Genomic DNA, 20,112 nt, shown 5'->3' with positions numbered 1-20,112 from the left:
CACTAATGACCCCACATGGACTAATCTCTTGAAGATTTGTCCATCTTCACTTTGAACTAGTCTCTTCCAGGCTAGTTCTTCAACACACTTGTCCATATACACTTTCACAAGTCTCTTCCAGGCTTGTCAATCTACAGTGCCATCAGTCTCTTCCAGACTTGTACTGGACCTTAACTATCCTGTCTTGAATCACTAGACATTCCTATCTATTTCACATACTGGCCATGCAACTCAAGTGTTTAGATTTCAAGAGGGATCCTTCCAAAAAGAAAAACCAAATAAAATATGTAATAAAGAAATCAACAAAAAAGGTAATAGTTGTCACAGTCTTGTGACACCCACAAACAAGGCAGCAGGTGCTATCATCCACGGATATTATCCACATATCACTTTTTTATATTGTATGGCTCATTACTTGAATTACCTACTAAAGGAGATCGATAAACTGTCATGGATTATACCTGTCATAGAGCAAGGAGATCAAATTGTTAGCTTTGTTTTGAATCACCAATTTCTTAGCCATCAGTTCTCTTTGCGGTCGAAGAAGATGCTTTTAAAATACTCTGATACCACATTTGTTTCTTGATGCTAAGCAGATTAAGAGAATGCAATCATGCCTTGGAGCAATTATTTCTTAGTGATGAGTTCACCTCATCAGCATTGGCAGATACTCCTACACGTATCTTATGCTTGGAGAAAGCAAATAACTCCACTTTTTGGGATGATGTAAAGCGGATGATGCTATGGTATCACCTGTTGTCCATTTATTGAGGAATATGGATGCTATGCAGTCTTGCATTGGCCAGGTATATGAGGCTATGGATAGGCTGAATGAAAAGTTGTAGGAGTTGGCACCAAATGATGAGGCATATAAGGAGATACCCCATTTAGTTGTGATGAGATGGAACTCCTATAGCTCACCCATGCATACAACATTATTTGTTGTGGATCCCAAGTTCCAGGGCAAGGGTCAAGAAAATGACACTAAGGTTATGGATGCATGGATACTTATACTATCTTATTTAGAGCCTAATTATGATACTAGATTAAAGATCAAAGACCAACTTTCATGTCATAAGACTTTTAAGGGTTCTTTTGATTGTGGGAATGCACAGGAGGATCGCTATAAGGTTAGGGCAGCTTTGTGTTGGGAGTATGGTTTGGATGGTCCTGAGTTGCAGCAACTAGCCATCCCTATTTTGAGTCAATCAATTAGCTCCTATTGTTTGGAGCAATTGTGGAGTACGTACACTCACATTGCTTCAAAGAAGAGAAATCGTCTTGGTGTGGAGAGGGCAAACGATCTGGTATTTCTTAGTGCTAACTTGAGGATGTTATATAACGGTCTAAAAGCAAAGCCCGATCCATTCACAGAGTGGGAGATGCAACAAGAAAAGAAAACACATGCTACTGTTGAGGGAGAGGGAGATGCAACAATTCATGGCACACATGATGATGAGACTAGCACTTTAGGAGCAACTACAGCAATCTCAGATCATGATGATGATCTTTGATTTAGTTTGTTTATTATAAGTCTCATGATACATGTATATAATCATTGATGATAGCGTGACACTTGGGCCGTTGCGCCTATTGGGTGTAAAGTCTCTTAATCTCCATGTATAAACTTATATGGGTATGAATACCTCCTTATTTCTATCCTAACATATAAATATATGTCATTCTTTGTATACCAGTACAAGCTGGTACACTCATCTTGAAACTCTCTCATGCTCACACTCGACACTGTTGTTGCTCCACTTCTGACTCGCATTCCCGCATAACTACGGCATCCTCAATCCATTCCAAGGGAAAAGCCCAAACATGGTGGGTAGTATGATCCACGAAGGTCGTAAAGTACGATGCTCCACCAAGTGATTGGAAAGGCATAGGTCCATATATTGCACAATGGACAAGATCTAAAGGATCATGCCTCTCACGATCACCATGAGCCAAAGGGGCTCTGCAAGGACCATAAGTACAATCAGGGCACAAAGAAGGCAATATGGAGTCTAAACGAGACAAGATCTCCATCTCTCTATGGTGTATATGGCCTAGGCGATAATGCCATAACAATGCATATGGTATCCGGATAACTGCAACCATAGAATCTCTTACATGAGAGACATGCACTGGGTAATGAGAACCAACTCTAGAACCTCTCGCCAAAACCAAGCAACCACGACAGATCTTCCATGACCTATCCTGAAGAGAAACAGAGTAACTTGCATCATGCAACTAATTGACAGAAATCAAGCTCTTACTAAGCATAGGAATATGTCATACATCATGGAGCACGAGAAGTCCCATTAGGCAAAGCTAGGTGTATGTCCCCTGTACCAACAATAGCATAACTCAAGGCCCAAATCAATACATTTGTCAACCTTCCTGTAAGAAGAGAACCATGCTCTATGAGAGGTAACATGACAAGAGGCTGAAGAATCCAACAGCCAATCAAAGACATAGGCTTGATCATTGAGCAAGTAAGCTGTAGGGAAACTAGATGACAGGAGGACATGCTCAACTGCATCATCATGGATAACTGCATGTACCTCACCACTAGAAGAAGCTGTAACACCTGCTGCATCGCTAACTCTCTGCTCATGTCGAGTCCGTCTGTCTTTGCTGCTCTCTAATCCGTCTAAAACATTTTCTTTTAACATACCCAAGCTTTCCACAATGGAAGCATACAATATCTATAACTGAAGAACCTGTAGAAGACGACAAGGAATCCAAGTCATCATGAATAGGCCTATCCATAGCATTCACGGAGCTCAAGGAGTCGAGGGTTGTCCTAACAGAGGGAACCTACTCATGAAGACAATTATCTACAAGTACATCAGTGGTGGTAGGAGCATGCTACAAAGGCTCATGAAACCTCAATGGACGAGAGGACATAAAGGCATCAACCAAGGATGCAAAAGCTCTCACATGAAGAAGAGTCTTAGCCAACTAGATGACATAACCAACCACAATACAGTAAAGAATAGACATCAGTCATAAGAGCATACGGTATTCAGCAATGAAATCAGCCCATAGCCATACGCATACGCATAGCTCTGCAGTACATCATGCCACCTAGGAACATCCAAGTCAAGTAAAGACCGACAAGTGACAAAACATCCTACAAGAATCAAGCTCCAAGAGAAGCCCAAACATCTGTACAACAACATCCAAATAAGTGGCTCTGTAAGGTATACAACAGTAGACCATGTGCATAGACAGGTAACCATACATAGCATCTGCTCTTAAAAATGGACGGGCAACACCAGCCCAACTAGCATAGAAGCTAGACAACAGAGGAGCAAGAAAGCCATAATTGTAACCCAAGCACTATAAAGTCCACTAATCGACCAAAATAACCTGCGATAAATCCAAGTATCAATGAGCAATCACTGCTCAATAACCAACCGTCAAAGGAGAATGGAGCAATCACTGCTCAAACATGTATCTGCATCCAAGTAAATCCAAGATCCATAATCAAGGCATTAAGGGCAGAATAGCATCCAAGCTGCGTAAGTGATAAGCCGACCAAATGCAAACAGCTCCATAAAACTCTCAAATACAAGTCGATTCAAGCCCAAACATCTACCATACTGCAGCCGAACCCAAAAGCATCCACATCAAACATCAGTCCCATAATGGATAGCACGGGGGATAAACCTATCAAGTGAAATGCCAACTGCAAAGAAAATAACAGTGAACCAAGAATTGAGCTCTACTCTTTACTCAAGAAGCATCCGAGAGCATAAACATCAAAGTGGCATCATCCAAATGCATCAGCATATCATACCGAGTAGTCGGGAGCACCCGTAGACCATAGGCATAACCAAACTGGAGGTAAAATAACCTATCAACCAAGGTAGCATAAATCCCAATCAACAACGAAGTATTCGCATCCAAATCAAGGCTCAATAGCTCTCAAATAGCATATCTGGGCATAAACCATGATGACCAAGTATCAATACATCCAACAGGACACGCGAATGTCAACAAAGAGCATTATGCATAAGCCGTGCAAGATAAAACCTTGCTGCCCAAACAATGTACAGCAATAAATCCCTACATAAATTGAGCTATGGAAGCTCAAACCGAGTCCTAAAGCATCTCAAAGCATTGGGCAAACATCCCCAAAGCATCTAGGCATCAAATACCAAGTCTCGAGAGCATCACATAAGCTAAGAGCATAACATTTTCTTTCTATAAATCAACTCAGATCTGTTGCAGAAAATTCTATGATCAAAATTTGGCAAATCTGACATCGTCATTGCATCAGAGCGTGCCAAAACCCCAAGTTAGACTCTTACCTTGCCTAAATTGGGTTTCGGATGCCCGAGATATGAGAAAAAATGGGATTTTTAAGCCAGATTTTGAAACCGGAACAAAAAAACGTGAGCTGCTACTATGGGGCCTGCTGGTTATGCTGAGGATAAGGGGGTGAATGGGGGCATACAAGGTGCCCAATGAAGCCAAGGAACACCTGCAAAGAGCCTATGAGGGCCGGGGAGAGGCGGGAGATGAAATCTTATCTCGGGGGGAAGAAGCCATGGCTGGCATTGAAGCTCCAAGCTCTAGGTCTTCAATCCGGGCTGAAGTAATGACGGGCTAAGCTCCACAATCAAGCTCTGATACCAGTTGAAGGGGATGCAATGGCAGTGGAAAAGAAGAAGAGGAAGATGCGGGAGAGAAGAGCACACACAATGTAGGTGCTGTCAAGAATGATATGACAAACTTATTGCACTATCTCATATACATGAATAAAGAATATGGGCGGTCAGTATACACGGGCAAGCCCAAGGGCCTTTTACCCCAACAAAACATTGAGAGCTACTATGATCTTCTCTATCTTCAAGAGCTCGTATGATCGACATCGACATCAGGTTCTCTCCGAGGCACCTTGGTGGTGGCTTGATCACCCATTGCTTGGATATCCATGATTCTACTTGGTGGTTCTATGTTTTATGGTTTCTGATTCATTCTCCTTGTACCATTGTATTGTATCAGATCACCCATGATCTGAGAGAGGGTGTTAGCAGATACGTCAGCTCATGTGTGAGTCTGAGCTGCAGAGGCTTGGGCACATTATTTAGGTTATCTAGGCATTTTTATTGTGTCATTTTATGGTCATATTTGGCATTTATTGCAAGCCGACCAGCATTAAATGCTGGCCAACCTGACATATTTTATGGCATTATTTGTGCCTATTTATTCTAAGCTCCTCCTCCTCAGTTAGTCAGTTCACCACATAGCAGCTAAGAAAAGCACTTCTTTGAATTTGAAACTTACGAAACGTTTCTTAAAGTACGAAACATTTCTGAGAGTAAAAAAAGTTGTGTTTTCTTTTTCTTTTTTTCTGGTGAGTTGGAATCCAAAACATGGGTTTTTTGACAAAAACTATTAGGCAATGTTAAATATGATGATGATGATGTGTAATGACTCGTGAGGGCTCAAGATTTTGAACGAGAGACTGATTTTTTGTGATTTTGTTTAGATATTGAACTTTGTCAATCTAGTATCTATTCTTATCTTGAGAGTTGAATATTATACGACTTTAGTCTCATGTATGAGTTATTCATGATATATTATAATTCATTCTCGATTTTGACATTTTGTCAATTTGTTTTGAAATGAGAATCATGATGTTGCAACTTGACTCAGTCCATACTGTAGATAGGCTATTTGCAGGTTAACTTCAATTTTCTTTGTATGATATGTATGAATCATAATGTTTGAGTTCTAAACCATAGTATGGCTTGGTCCAAAGACTAACTTTGACATAAGTAACAAGTCAATAATGGATCATGGATATGTAACGTATTATTCTCAATTGACTATATTGGCCATTCTTTGTTTAAGAGAGTTCCATAGAGGTTTAGAACCTCTTTTCCTAGTCAAAACTGTTGAAAAACCCTATATAAAAAAACCCACGTTTCTTATTTTTTTCCTTCTTGAAAGAAACTTACGAAACATGTTTCTGACGTTTCATTTCTAAACGTTTTTAACATCTCTGGCCGCAATGGTTCACCGCCTGAAGGTTCCATGGAGAGAGGAGTCGGTGCCAGTGCCCACGCAGCCAATGACTCACTACAACAGTCTCGTGTCTCATATATGGATTCCATTTTCCAAGCATACATCTAAGTTCTCATCTATACTGTGTTCTTTCTTTCCCTTTCTCTTTTGTCTTGTGTTTCAGCAGTTTATTACAACTTATGTTTACGCTTCCATTGTTGCACACCTTCTGACAAAGAGACCATAGGTTTTGTGGAAACACAGTATCGGCAAACACTGAGAGAGAAGAAAAACTCAAAAACACAAGGACAAGATAATAAAGCATTGAATCATGCTATCTGAAGAAAAGTTGATACAACAAAGCTGTCAAACATAATAACCTTCGGCCAAGCAAGTAGCCCAAGACGGCCATTAATTAGTGTGTCCTGGACAAGGGCAAGAAGTGCCAAGGTCCAGAGCTCGGGGGATACCCTCAAATTTCTTGCTAAATTGGGCAGGACTTGTCTATTTGGAAACACCGGTTGGGTGCACCATGAAAACAAGCCCTGAAGACCCGATTAGAAGGTGGAAAGAGGGTATATTTAGTTGGGAGGTAAGTAAAACACACAAGAAATTTTCCTCTCTCTCTCACATTTGGTATCAGAGCACGCGGGTTTCCAAAAAAAAAAAAGAGATTTGGGGGTTTTTTGTTACGGCCACACAGGTGAGATCGTGCTGCAGTCACGAGAGCGCACAGTGGTGGGCAACGTGAAGGCATCTCTACAACACACCACAGAAGACAGTGCAGCGTGAAAAGCCTCTCTCTGTGCAGGTGGCAGCACCCACCACAAGGCCCACCAACAAGCCAATGACGTGAGCCAGCGGCGGCCAATAGCACCACCAAGGCCAAGGCACACTCCATCACACAAGAGAGCTCTCTCTCTTTTACTTGAGAGAATGACCATCTCCCTTTCACCTTTTATCCTTGGTAAATTCCTTGTGGCACTCTCCATGTGGAATAGAATCCCCTTTTTACCAAGCTTGTGAGCCCTCAGTCCCCTTGAAAAAAAAAAAGGATGTTTTCTCCTCTTTCTGAACACATTTTCTGAGATCTATAACTTCTTGGTACAACATCCAAATTGCAAACCGATTTCACAAGCTTCAAGAATGATTTGAAGACAAGCTTCTAAAGTATTATCATCGCCAATTGAGCTTGGGAGCACTTCTGAAATTTCGCGCCAAAGTGACCTCTTGAGGCGGGCAAAAATTGGGATTTTTTGGGCTCCAACGGACTCCGATTCAAGTGCTGTTAGTTCCTATGGTTTTCTTGCATTGATGAGTATCAAATTTCAGCATATTTGACCTCTGGTTTTGACCAGCGAGGACATTTCAAATTGCTTTCGTGGTGCCAGATATGCATTATCTCTACCTTCTGGGGCTTAAAATTTACTACTTGAGTGCGTCTATATATGCTTGAGAGTGTGGATTTTGTGCATTTGGATGTTTATGCTTGGTTTCAAAGAGGATTTGGTGACTTATTGAGCTTTGTACTTTTGTTCGAAATGTACAAAGAGGCTTGCTTTTGACATGTATGCTTCTTGTGGATAGTACTTGTGCGGAAACATAGAAGTTTTCTGAAAGTACATTGTATTTACGTTTGCCTTGCTTTTGTTGGTTTGAATTATCAATCTTTTTTTTTTTAACATCAATTAATCAATCATGTCAGGCACAGAAGATATGCCTTTGAACGACATTGATGTAGAGAAAGTTTTAATGATGTGCATAATCGTCTTTCTAGTTTGGAAGGCACTATGCAAGTTTTGCTTGAACAAATGCAAATTTTAACTCGAAATGCTTTGGATAAAGGCAAGAGACCTTTAGATGAGAGTTTACCTGATGCATGTATGCCTAACACACAAGTTGTACACGACTCCTCCGTAGTCGTTCCTCCGTTGCTAGAAGCTAAGTGGCAGCTTAAAGACCTTAAGCCACCTAACTTCAATGGCACGGCGGCACAAAGGACTGCAGATGCGGTGGAACAGTGGCTCTCTAAATGGGAGCAGTGTTTTAAGTTATGCCATATTCATGAGGATGCTTAAAAGATACAACAAGCTACATATAATCTCATGGATGCTGCTCACTGTTGGTGACGGAAAATTGAGCAGGATCATGCATAGCCGTCTACTTGGATTGCATTTAAGACATTGTTTTATAATAATTTTGTCCCTCCAGATGAGTGGACAAGGGCTCAGGATGCATGGGTCTTCATAGCTCAGAAGAGCTACTCTATCCAGGGATATACGGACAAGTATAGGGAGATTCTGTTAAAGGTCCCTGAACATATTCCTGACTTTCTACAAGTGCATAAATTTGTCATGGGCTTAAAAGAAACCTTAAGGCCACTTGTCAGGAAGGAGAGATGTAAAATCTTGAATGAGGCAGTGGAGCTTGCATTGGTCCTTGAAGATGGGAAGGCCCAGAGATTTCCTTGGACTAGAAGTGCACGCCCTGTCTTTACTCCTGCAATTGCATCTAGTGTTCCTCGTGCGAAGGACACTAGAGAGATGCATATGATCAAGACGGTGTCAGGTACCAAGAGGAAGGTATCTTCTATGACTGAGACAGCCTACAATAAATCCATGCTCACTCCACAGCAAAGGGAGAAAGCAATGAGAGAAGGACTCTGTTACGGATGCCTGGGGCAGCATAAATTTAAGGCTTGTCCCAAGAAGGCAAGAGTTAGTGCTCAAATGGTACTTAATCCAATGCAAGATGTGGATAAGGCGAGAGATGACCTAGATGAGTCATCTCCACATGATTCTGGTTATCATGAACGGATCCTAGCCATCACAGTAACAAAGAAAGTACCGACTGTGCCAAATGCAATGTTATCGAGGCACAAAAGGGGTACCAATTTGCTAACACTGAGCTCATTGTAATGAAAGGCATAGTGGCAGGATATCCTGTGCGTATTTTATTTGATACGGGCTCTTCACATAATGTTATTAGCTCTAATCTTGTCAAGAAGCCGAGTTGTTGACCACCCTGTACACATCCAGAACAGATTGGATTTTGAAATTACACGCCTTGCAAGATTCGACCTAGTGTTGAGAAAGCAATGGCATGCAAAGAAGAGACCTATCATTGACGTCTCTTCTCATATTTATCAATTTGAGCACAAGGGCCGACGATTGTTGATTCGCGGAGAACCAGATCTCCAAGAAGCGAAGATTCTCTCAATGACCAAGGAACTCAAGATTGACTGTAAGTCTCTTTACTTTTGTTATATTTTAAATATATCTAAATGTGTGTCAAAGGATGACACAGATAAATGTGGAAGTTCCACAAGTATCCCTTCGGTCTTATCAAGTAAAATAAGAGCCCAATTTTCTGATGTATTTAAATCTGAACTACCTCTTGGTTTACCTCCTCGTAGGAACGTGGAGCATAGGATTGAGCTCATCCCAGGAGCTAATCCAGTTGCTAGACCCCCGTTCAAGATGAGTCTACAAGAGGAGAATGAAGTCCGTAAGGTGGTGGATGAGTACTTAGGCAAAGGATTGATTAGACCTAGCTTTTCACCCTTTGCAGCCCCTATTTTACTTGTAAAAAAGAAAGATGGTTCTTTTCGAATGTGTGTAGACTACAGAGCTTTAAATAAAATAACTATCAAGCATAGATATCCTATGCCTCGTATTGATGATCTCTTGGATGCTCTAGGTGGTGCTTCTATCTTTAGTAAGATTGATTTAAAAAGTGGTTATCACCAAATTAGAGTAAGAGATGAAGATATTTTTAAAATTGCTTTTAGAACAAGATTTGGTCAATATGAGTATTTGATTATGCCTTTTGGTTTAACAAATGCTCCTGCTACTTTTATGATGTTAATGAATGATTTACTAAGACCATACATGGACAAACTTGTTGTAGATTTTATTGACGATGTACTTGTGTATAGTAAGAGTATCCATGAACATGAGTCACATTTGGTGACAATCTTTGAAACTTTGCGGGAAGCAAAACTCTATGCTAACTATGTTTAGCAAAGATAGAGTATTTAGGTCATATTGTCTCTGCCAACGGGATCAAGATGGACCCCAAGAAGGTTGTTGTGATACTTAGCTGGCCGACACCCCAAAATGAAACAGCTCTTCGTTCCTTTTTGGGATTGTCAGGATTCTATAGGAGATTTATATACGCATACTCGTACATAGATGCTCCTATGACAGATTTGTTGCAAGCTATGGTGCCCTATGTGTGGACATCAGTGCAACAATAAAGTTTTGAGGCTATGAAACAAGCAGTTTCTATTGCCCCTGTTCTCAAGATAGTTGATCTTGAGAAACCATTTGTTTTAGAAACAGATGCAAGTAGCATCGCGATAGGTGCAATCCTTAGCCAAGAAGGCGGGCCTATAGCTTTTGAAAGCAAGAAGCTTTCCCCAAGCCAAAAGAATTGGCCAGTTCATGAACAAGAGCTTTATGCTATTGTTCATTGCCTTAAAGTTTGGCGGCACTATTTATATGGTGCAAATTTTAAAGTTTATATAGATCACCATACCCCTAAGTATTTTTGTAGTCAACCAGATCTTCGAGGGCGCCAAGTTCGATGGGCTGAAATGATGCAAGAATTTCATATGGAAATTCTATACAAGAAGGATAAGGATAATGTTGTTGCTGATGCATTATCTCGTATAATATATCAAATGAGCTTTACAATTTTAGAAAGCTCATTGCTTCAAGAAATAAAGGAAGCATAGTTAGAGGACTCTTATATGGCAAAAATTTATCAAGCCATAGAACGAGACTCTTTGATTAGGGATAGACCAGATACTTTTGTTTCATTACCTACTGTTATTTCTAATAAGGCAAGTTCATTTAAAAACCTTTCAATTGAGAATGGGTTTCTTAAAAGAAAAGGCAAGATCTGTGTTCCTAATGCACAGGAACTACAAAAGAAAGTTTTGTTTGATAACCATGATGTGCCTTGTGCAGGACATCCTTGTATTGATAAGACCATACAGCTTGTTAGAAGGACATTTTGGTGGCCAAAGTTGGCCAAGGATATTTGCCAATATGTCCAACAATGCTTTCAATGTCAAGTTAATAAAGCAGAAAGGGTGAAGCCACCAAGACTGCTAATGCCATTACAAATTCCAGAATCTAATTGGAAAAGTATTTCCATGGATTTCATTGTCGGCTTCCCTAGAACCCAGAGACAAAAAGACACTATCCTAGTGATAGTGGATCGCTTCAGTAAAATGGCTCATTTTATAGCCACTCGCGAAAGTGTGGAAGCTCCACAAGTCGCAGATTTGTTTATTGATCATGTGTTTAGGTTGCATGGTCTACCTACGTCCATTGTGTCTGATAGGGATGTCAAGTTTACTGGTCATTTTTAGCGTCATATCTTTGGTCATTTAAATGTGTCTTTAAACATATCAAGTGGTGATCACCCAGAAACACATGGTCGAACAGAAAGAGTCAATCAGATACTAGAAGACATGCTGAGAGCATATGTATCTGATAAACAAACAAATTGGGATAGGCATTTGACTTTGTCAGAATTTGCATATAACAACAGACCTCATAAGGCGACAGGTTTGTCTCCTTTTGAAATAAATTATGGAATGAATCCAAGTTTACCCAGTACAGTAAGGTCAGATGAGAAATGCCCAGCTGCTGCAGAATTTCTTACTAACATACAAGCTAATATTAAAATTGCTCAAGACAAGTTTTAACAAGCTACTGATAGGGCTAAGCATTTTGCAAATAAAAAAAGGTCAAGTAGAATCTTTGGATTAGGAGAAAAAGTTTTTCTCCAAGTACCAGCCAAGTCGTCTAGTTTATCGACTAGTAAATGTCCAAAGTTATCTCCAAGATATTGTGGACGGTGGAAATTTATTTAGAAGCTAAGTAATGTAGCTTACCAATTGAAACTTCCTCCTGGATGCCGTGTTCATCCAATGTTTCACGTTAGCAAATTAAAAAAGCATCTCTCACGTGACGATAATCTAATTGATGGTATGATACCTTTGTAGGAACAAGATTCAGTTGTTAACCATGGACTAAACAAGATACTAGATCGGAGAGAGAAACGGTTGCGTAATCGTACTCTCCACAAGTATCTAGTTGCCTGGAAGGATCTACCAGTTACTGATGCTACATGGGAATCAAAAGCTCTGATTCGATGACACTTCCCATCACTAATCAACCATTAATTAGTGCGTCCCGAACAAGGGCAAGAAGTGCCAAGGTCCGAAGCTCAAGGGATACCCTTAGATTTCTTGCTAAATTGGGCAGGACTTGTCTATTTGGGAACACCAGTTGGGTGCACCATGAAAAAAAGTCCTAAAGACCCGATTAGAAGGTGGGAAGAGGGTATATTTGGTTGAGAGGTGAGTAAGACACACAATAAATTTTCCTCTCTCACACACAAAAGCCAAAGCTCAAAAGATGTCTGCACTGTCATATCTGAGACAAGTAGCAACACTTGTGGGGAATCAGCACACTGGAGGAAGCAAAACACAGTCCTCCGGCCACTAGGCTATTGAACTAACCTAGAGATGAAGGACAATTATTGAGGGAGCAAAAATACAATCCTTTGATGCCGTCAAGGAGAAAGAAGATGATCACCAACTGTCGAAGGGGTGAAGTGCAATCCTCGAATGCCACCAGGTGGGCCACGCAACAAAACATCAAATGGAAGATGACCCCAAAAGCCTAGGAGCTGGAAACTCAAGGTGGAGGAGCCTCCTAACTGCAAAGCGCAAGTGACAAGGGCTATAAACTTGACGCAAGTGCCACAAGGGCTAATGCCAAGCTGGACAATACTGACACCAAGCTGGGGATAATGACGCCAGGCAAGGGAAAACCCTCTAGATTGAAAAACGTAGGTGAAGGTGGAGCCTGAAGGAGAGGGGTGCTGATGCCAGGCAGAGACATGGTGACGCCAAGTGGAAGTTGCTCCAAACGCAAAGGGTGATGATGCCTAAAGCTAAGGGAGAAAATGGTAATGAAGAAGAGCCACGAGCCACGAACAGCAATGTCCACCAAAAGGATGTGAGGGCAATGGAAGGGTTGAAGAGAGGAAGGAAGGGTGTGTAAGGACAAAAGAAGAGTGGTGGACAATGATTGAAGAGATGTGTCGAATGAATGGAGAGGTGGCCTATTTATAGACCTCAGCTGTCTAGGGTGGCGCACCACTATGTGGGTGCCCACTGATAAGGTGCCAAGAATAAGGGCACCAATCCTTTTTGGGATTGTCAATGTGAAATCCTAACTAAGGTGGATACACAAAAGAAGCGGTTTCTCAATGCACTATTGTACCTACCCTTTACATTGAATGATCATACTCATCTTTGTGAAAGGGTCCTTGGAAGAAATAATTTCCCCACAAGAGACACTGTCCAAGTGGCCTGTTGCATGCCCATTCTCACCATGTGGCATTACTCTATGCATCTCATTGTGCACAACACCCCTGACTAGATCCTGAGCTATTTCCACTAGTGGTGCTTTAACCACCTTACCAAAAAGTTTCATTAAATGGTATGCAATCCTAGAGAGTGTCTATATCCCATAAGCCAAACCCTAAATTGGGAGGATCCACTCTTCTATAAATAGACAAGCTACCCACCACTCAGCCCTAGTTTTTTGGGGTTGGGGAGGGAGTGCCTGCATGCACACACGTGTGGATGTGGATAACTTGTGTATGAAAGAGAGAGAGAAATGTGTATATATATATATTCAAATTAGAATCTATGTACAAATGATGAGAGAGAGATGGTTGTGTTGTGCTGTGTATAGGATTCCCGTGTGCTCTTGAATGCCAAGCTTACTTATCAAGGCTCAAGTGTCAATCGAGAGCATCTAGCTCTTACACCATGTAAAGAAATGCTAGGGCAAACAAAGAGAGATGCAAAATGTGCCACACCACAAGGAATAAGCAGATATGTGCCACAATGTGGGGGCCTCAAACCTCGTCTCCAGGACTGGGCTGAAAGAGGTTTCAAAGATGTGAAGAGCAGTTCCCATGGTGTCTCACAACAGATCCTGAAACACAGCAGCAGCAGTCCACAGCAACAATGATGCCAAGAGCAACAACAGAAGGAGCACACTGTAGTCCTCTAGGCAGCAGGAGACTCCAGGCAGCCAAAAGGCAAATATGCTGGCTGCGATGGCAGCTCCACAAACAGCAAGAGGAGGAGGGACAATGATAACAGCAAGCTGGCCAGGCTGTGGTCCCTCCAAAATGCAGTTCTTGAATCTGCTGTTGACTCCTTCCACCAATGCCTCCATTATGCCAGCTGGCACAATCAAGAGTGGTGGTCGTGCCAACCTGTTATAAGCATGACAAGGATGAAACTATCACTTGCACTCAGATAGGGAAAGGGGTACTTTCAATGACTTCATTTATTCAATGCACTCAGATTTATTTTTATCTCTGGTGGCAAGAATGATGCACCAACCTTGACTTGCAATTTTGGAGCTGTAAAGTATCCACTAGTGGAAGTTTACTGTCGATTGACAATGCAGGTCCATGCTGATGTTGGCAATGCAGGTCCGAGTAAAAATGTTGCTTGAACAAAGTGAAATCTTGTAAAACATGGCCAATTTTGCCAAGCACTGCTCTTATCGAAAGCAACATACTCAAATCCATGTGATTTGAGCCTTAAGCAACGCATGCTCAGAGCCATGTGTTTTTGTGTCTTGCATACCTGTGGTGAAACTAGGTGAGGCAGATGGTTTGTCGCGAGGTGGCCAAACTGCTTTCGAACAAGGCCTGCAATAAAAGACCGGCGAGTCTCCAACACCGAGCTCCATTGCATTACAAGGGCCAGCCATCCGGAAATGAAGCAGGGAGCGTTCATCTCTCCACATTCCGCACGCGCGTTCGTCATCCGCCATCTTCCTGGCTCCTCCTCTTCTCCTCTTCCTCCTCCTCCATGGCAGTGAAGGTCAGCAGGAGCAGCCGCTGCTCTGGGAGATGAAGGTACCACCGGGCCATGGAGCTGAAGCCGGCGCGGTGGCACACAGTTGAAACTCGCCGAAGGGGAGGACACGCAGGCTGAGAAGGGGGTACTGTTGATGCAGACGCACCTGATTGTTGATAAGGGGGTAGTGTCGATGGAGATGCAACTCGGTGCTTCCATTGAGACACACAGTATCTCTCTCTCTCTCTCTCTCTCTCTCGGAAGGCCTTAGGAAGAATAAATTGTATTTTTCATCTCCTATTTTTCGAACTTTTTTTGAAAGTAACATTGTGTTCTTGATCACGAAAGCACTTTTTGATTTGACGGTCCCTTCACGAGCAATAGGGCCTATTTCTTTTAAAAATGTCTGATTTGTAAGAAAGGCTTTGCAATGGGCAGCATGTGCCCGTTTGTCATTAAAAGTGGAAACTTTGTTTGCATGTTTTAACGATGCCAAATGCGGAAAAGTTTGCTAGTTGAGGTGCAATTTAGTGTGTGAAGGTGCACACAATAATGCAATAATGGAGGGCACAGCTTGTCTATCTAATTCCTTTTTGGGAGTAACCTAAAGTAATGGGCAAATTCAAGACAAAGCTCAGTGTACAAGCCCGCAATGAAGGACGTGATCTTGCTCATGAAGGTAATGAAATTATTCGCGAAGCTACTAAATGGAGTCCCGAATTGGCTAGAGGTCAGAGGGCCCATATTACCTGTCGAAAATCTAGCAATAGTAAGGCACTTGATAAAGGCCAGGTATAAGGAAAGGAGCCTACGGGGATTAGATACCCTAGTAGTCCTAACTGCCACTCTAGGCAACCTCCCTTCTTTGTTAATAGTTTCATTTCACTTTCCCTCAACAACTCAATCACTTTGTAGATCTCTTGCAATTTCACTTCAAAGTCTATCCTCATAGTCTTGCTCGCTATCTTTTTTGGAGTAAATAAAATATTGTTTAAATATTCTCAATAATAATTGTGGATGGAGAGAGTGAATCCCATTGATTAGTCCTTAGGTTTTGTTAAGGTCGTCTAATGCTAGTACATTGATTTAATGTTATTGTTCCATTGATTAATATATCATGTACGATTTGCTTTAATACATATAATTGCTATGTTTTTGTGTTATATATGTTAGTGCTTTCATACATATAGCCCCCTATTTCTATTGCTTATCTCTAGATTTGATTTGCCTAATATTCTTGGTTGGGGTTGTTGTTAAGACCATCAAGCTCCTTGTTCTTTTAATCATGAACATCCTAATAAGTATATTAGTCGTGCCCTTCATGCCATCATCTCATAGTCAAGTGGAAAGTTGTGCCAAGCAATGATATGGCATCCATTGATGCCCTCATATACTTCAATCTAAGCCCTATTGTTGGTAGCAACATGGTGAACCTTGTTAACCCAATATATTAGCATTTATGTAAAGCCCTCATATTATTAAGAGTGTTGATCATGGATTTCCATTTTGCTAATATAATATATTATTATAGCTTTATATATTTAGTAAATACATGTTTCTATTATTCTAAATTTCTAGATTATGCTACTTTTAAATGCTGCAATGACTTTATTAGACTTAAAGTATTCTTCTATATGCTATAAACTAACACACACACACACACACACACACACACATAGAGAGTGTGTGTGTGTGTGTGTGAGTGAGTGAGTGAGTGTGTCAATGTGTCTGTGCGTGCGTGTGAATAAAATTTTTAATTATCATAATACTCTTGAATAGTGAGTTAAAATATCATTAGCATTTGGACAAACTTGGTGGTAACTGACATTTAATCATAAAATAGCATTTTGCCTCTAATAATTTGTATAAAAAATAATCAAACTCCTTATTGCAAATATGGAAATTACACTTGATACAAAGCTTAAAGATTCACAAAACAAGTGACATATATTTGAGACTTCGAACAATACATATTTGAGAAAGCTAGAATGGTTGCAAGCAAAACAAGAATCGGTTAGTAAAAACTAAGATGCAAATCTTGTATTATAGGTGTCAATGGCTTGACCCAGTTGCCAACTTCACCAGTTTACCTTGCTAGATTCCATAATAGGGTGTAAAACTTGGTTGAAAGTGTTAAAGAAGTGTAGCAATCACTTTTCTTGGATGGAGAAAAGTGTGATAGATGAGAAGGATAGGGGGTCCTTATGTATGGGATTGGTTATGAATGTGAGTCTAAGATGGTTCTCTCTTGAGACATAGTATTCGCTTATGTATTGAAGATTGGGTGAGCCTAGAATCGTGAAGGCTATAGGTTATACATATGAATAAGACTACCATTTTCATCGAGGACACCCCTTATTTTAAGAATAGGAAGAGTTAGACGTGAGTAAGAACCTATTCCAATGTGAGTAGGTATAGTTTTTGCACATGTTAGTGTCTGATTAGTTATGTGATATAGAGGGACAAGATGCTTCAAATAAATATTAGAATGCATCCACATGCTTGTTGCCTAACCAAATAATAGTACCATTGGTAGTGCTAATGTCGCCTTAGTATTCATTAAGTAGGAAGGACTACCCACTAACCTTCTAAAGCCCATGCATGTCTTTAGCGTTTCCATCAAGGTAACATCAATATACTACAGAATGATTGTGCCTTCATCATGTGGAAGGCCTCACCAGGTAGAGGGTATCCACCATACTTGCAAAGAAGGTGACATGAGTTGGTACAACATGGATGAGCATGTAGCAATCAACCTATTAATTGTAGTAACAATCATGTGAAAATGAATGGAAGCTGAGCATACGTGTATGTTTAGCACACTAGGTGCAATCATATTTGAAAAGAAATGTGTTAGCATATGAAAAGAAACTATGTCATAGTGAATAGAGGATGAGCAATCATGCTTGTTCAACTCCTTGCTACATGGTGTTTGTTACAGACATATACATATTATATAATCATTATCATGCCACCATGAATGGGGGCTACATGTATGCTCAGTCCCTCAAGTCACAAAATTTTAAAGAAAAATCATGGCCTAATGAAAGGAGGTTCAACATCCATGATGCTCAATGTTTCATTGCATAGTTTTTTTAAATTATATTCAAGAACAATAAATATTGTATTGTAATGGAGGTTGCACAATTCTATAGATGCAGAGACTTCCTACTTAGTTGTTTATTAAGCATTAGTAGATAATAATCAACAAATGTAGGCTAACATCGCTCATTTAAGGATAGTGAAGCATTGCACAAGCAGCTAGGCATTGGTGACCTTTACTATGGTAGGCCTATATGAAAGAAAATTAAACTTTAACAAGTAGTGCTATCATTATAAAGGTTACATAGTCTAGTCTGAGTAGGAAGGTTTACAAGGGATGCACATAAAAACAAAGGGAGCATCATAAAAAGTAGCTCTTGCAAGGAGCAAGATATGGTGATAGTTTCGTTGTTGTAAAGGTAGCCATAGCCAAGAGGGATGTTAAAATCAAGATGAACATGGAGAGAGCTTTCATGGTTGCTTGAACTCTTACTTTTAAGGCACACCTTAGCCTATGAGAGAAGGTTGAGTGGTCCATACAACACCAATGAAGGGCCAGAGACAAAAAAAGAGAGTAAAGAGGAGTACTACTCAACCATGGATTCGGCTTGGAGCTTGTCCGCTTCTTGTCATTATATAGCAAGAGAGCTATGCTCCATTTGAAAAAGGAGGTCCTTATTTTCATTCTAAGGTTTAAACATTAGAAGGCAAACTATCCCAAGAGGGGAATCCAATGCCAAGTTACCCACACCTTTTTTCAAATGTGTTTTTTTTTTTTTGGCAACAAGCATAGCTAATGAGCCGTAGAAACCTCCACTTTTTTAAAATAAAAGTAATACCCATAACGAAATGGTGCTACCATGGTAAAAAACAATTAGAGAGTTTTTGTTATAGTTTTTCTAAAATAACCATTCCACATTTCAAACACACAAGAATGTGCAAAAGAAATTGGAATATTTAAAGCTAAGGGGAGAGAGAGAGAGAGAGAGAGAGAGAGAGAGAGAGAGAGAGAGAGAGAGAGAGAGAGAGAGAGAGAGAGAGAGAGAGAGAGAGAGAGAGAGAGTGTGTGTGTGTGTGTGTGTGTGTGTGTGTGTGCGTGCGTGCGTGTGTGTGCGTGTGCGCGCGCGCACGCACTTGCATGTGTGTGTTTAGGGTTAAGAGAGGGGTTAGGGTAGAGTCTTATACTTGACACACCTTGGTGGGTTTATCAAGGGGGTTTAGATCCCTCATGCAAAGTGAATTATTATCGTTATTTTGTAAACTTTAGTGCTCCATGTAAATGCATTTTCAAGTACTCAACTACACCTGCATACTCTTGCTTCACATCTACTCGCTTCACCCCTCAACCTCTCCTAATCTTCAAATGGTGGCAAAATCAAATTGCTCTAAGCTATTATTCCCTATATGAAGACACCAATGATATTACACCTCTCCTTCATGATCCTATGTATTATTCCCTTGACATTATGTCACAAGAAGAACGGGCTTTAAGCAAATGATTTTTCCAACAATCTCAAAAGCTATTCTTGTCACTCTGGGTGCTCCCCTCAACTCCCTTATTGAGGTGGTCACACAAATGCTTAAGTAGAAGAGGGCCTTGCCTTAAGGCCTTTCATTCTTAGATCTCAAGTTTGCCATCACCACCATTGCTAAGGTTAATAAAACCTTAGTTGCCAAGAAAGGCCACCTCATGCACCAGCCTTGCATGCCTTCTAATGTCCAACCTAGAATCTTTACCACCTCTAGGAGGTGCAATGAGCCCCTAGGACATTGGAACATGCCATGAAAGGATTTTGCAAGCCCATGAGGTGGTTGCACCATCCTCATGGCATGCATTAACATATGGGTCATTGTCATCTTCTTATTCTAATTCATCCTACTAGCTCCTAAGAGCACCTTCTCAAGAGACAATTCCAAATGCATAGGAGAGTTTTCCACTCTAAACTTGGAGGTTTGCCAAAAGTTTTGAGCCTTTTCCATGTGTTTCACAACTCTGCTAATATTGTGCCCCATTTGACTTGTTATAATCAATTAAAGTGTAGAGACAGCAAGTTAGAATGCAACAACAACATGTCACTCTTCTTCAAGATTGTATCATTGACTTGTAACATCCAATCTCTTGATTATGTGAGAAGGATCACCCACAAATT

At 40.7% G+C, this 20,112-nt stretch overlaps 1 protein-coding gene across 3 annotated transcripts in view; it reads right to left on the bottom strand.

Annotated features, from left to right (window-relative positions):
* LOC148019315 (uncharacterized) overlaps positions 1–15,205 on the bottom strand; it is a 96,682-nt gene extending 81,477 nt beyond the window's left edge. For 2 of the 3 annotated variants that reach the window (XM_087701204.1, XM_087701205.1), the window contains exon 1: positions 14,705–15,204. In XM_087701204.1, the coding sequence (XP_087557330.1) occupies positions 14,705–15,139 (435 nt within the window). In that variant the 5' untranslated portion in view covers positions 15,140–15,204. Of the gene's footprint in view, positions 1–14,704 lie in introns of all 3 variants that reach the window. The other variant, XM_087701203.1, reaches the window with a different exon arrangement.
* Between the last annotated feature and the right edge of the window lie 4,907 nt (positions 15,206–20,112).

The sequence above is a fragment of the Lygodium microphyllum genome, chromosome 20 (genome assembly GCF_053477565.2).
Source record: "Lygodium microphyllum isolate KBCC chromosome 20, Lygodium_microphyllum_v1.1.10, whole genome shotgun sequence".
Classification (NCBI taxonomy): Eukaryota; Viridiplantae; Streptophyta; class Polypodiopsida; order Schizaeales; family Lygodiaceae; genus Lygodium; species Lygodium microphyllum.
Note: the sequence above shows the minus strand (reverse complement) of the source record. Positions and strands in the feature narration are given on the sequence as shown.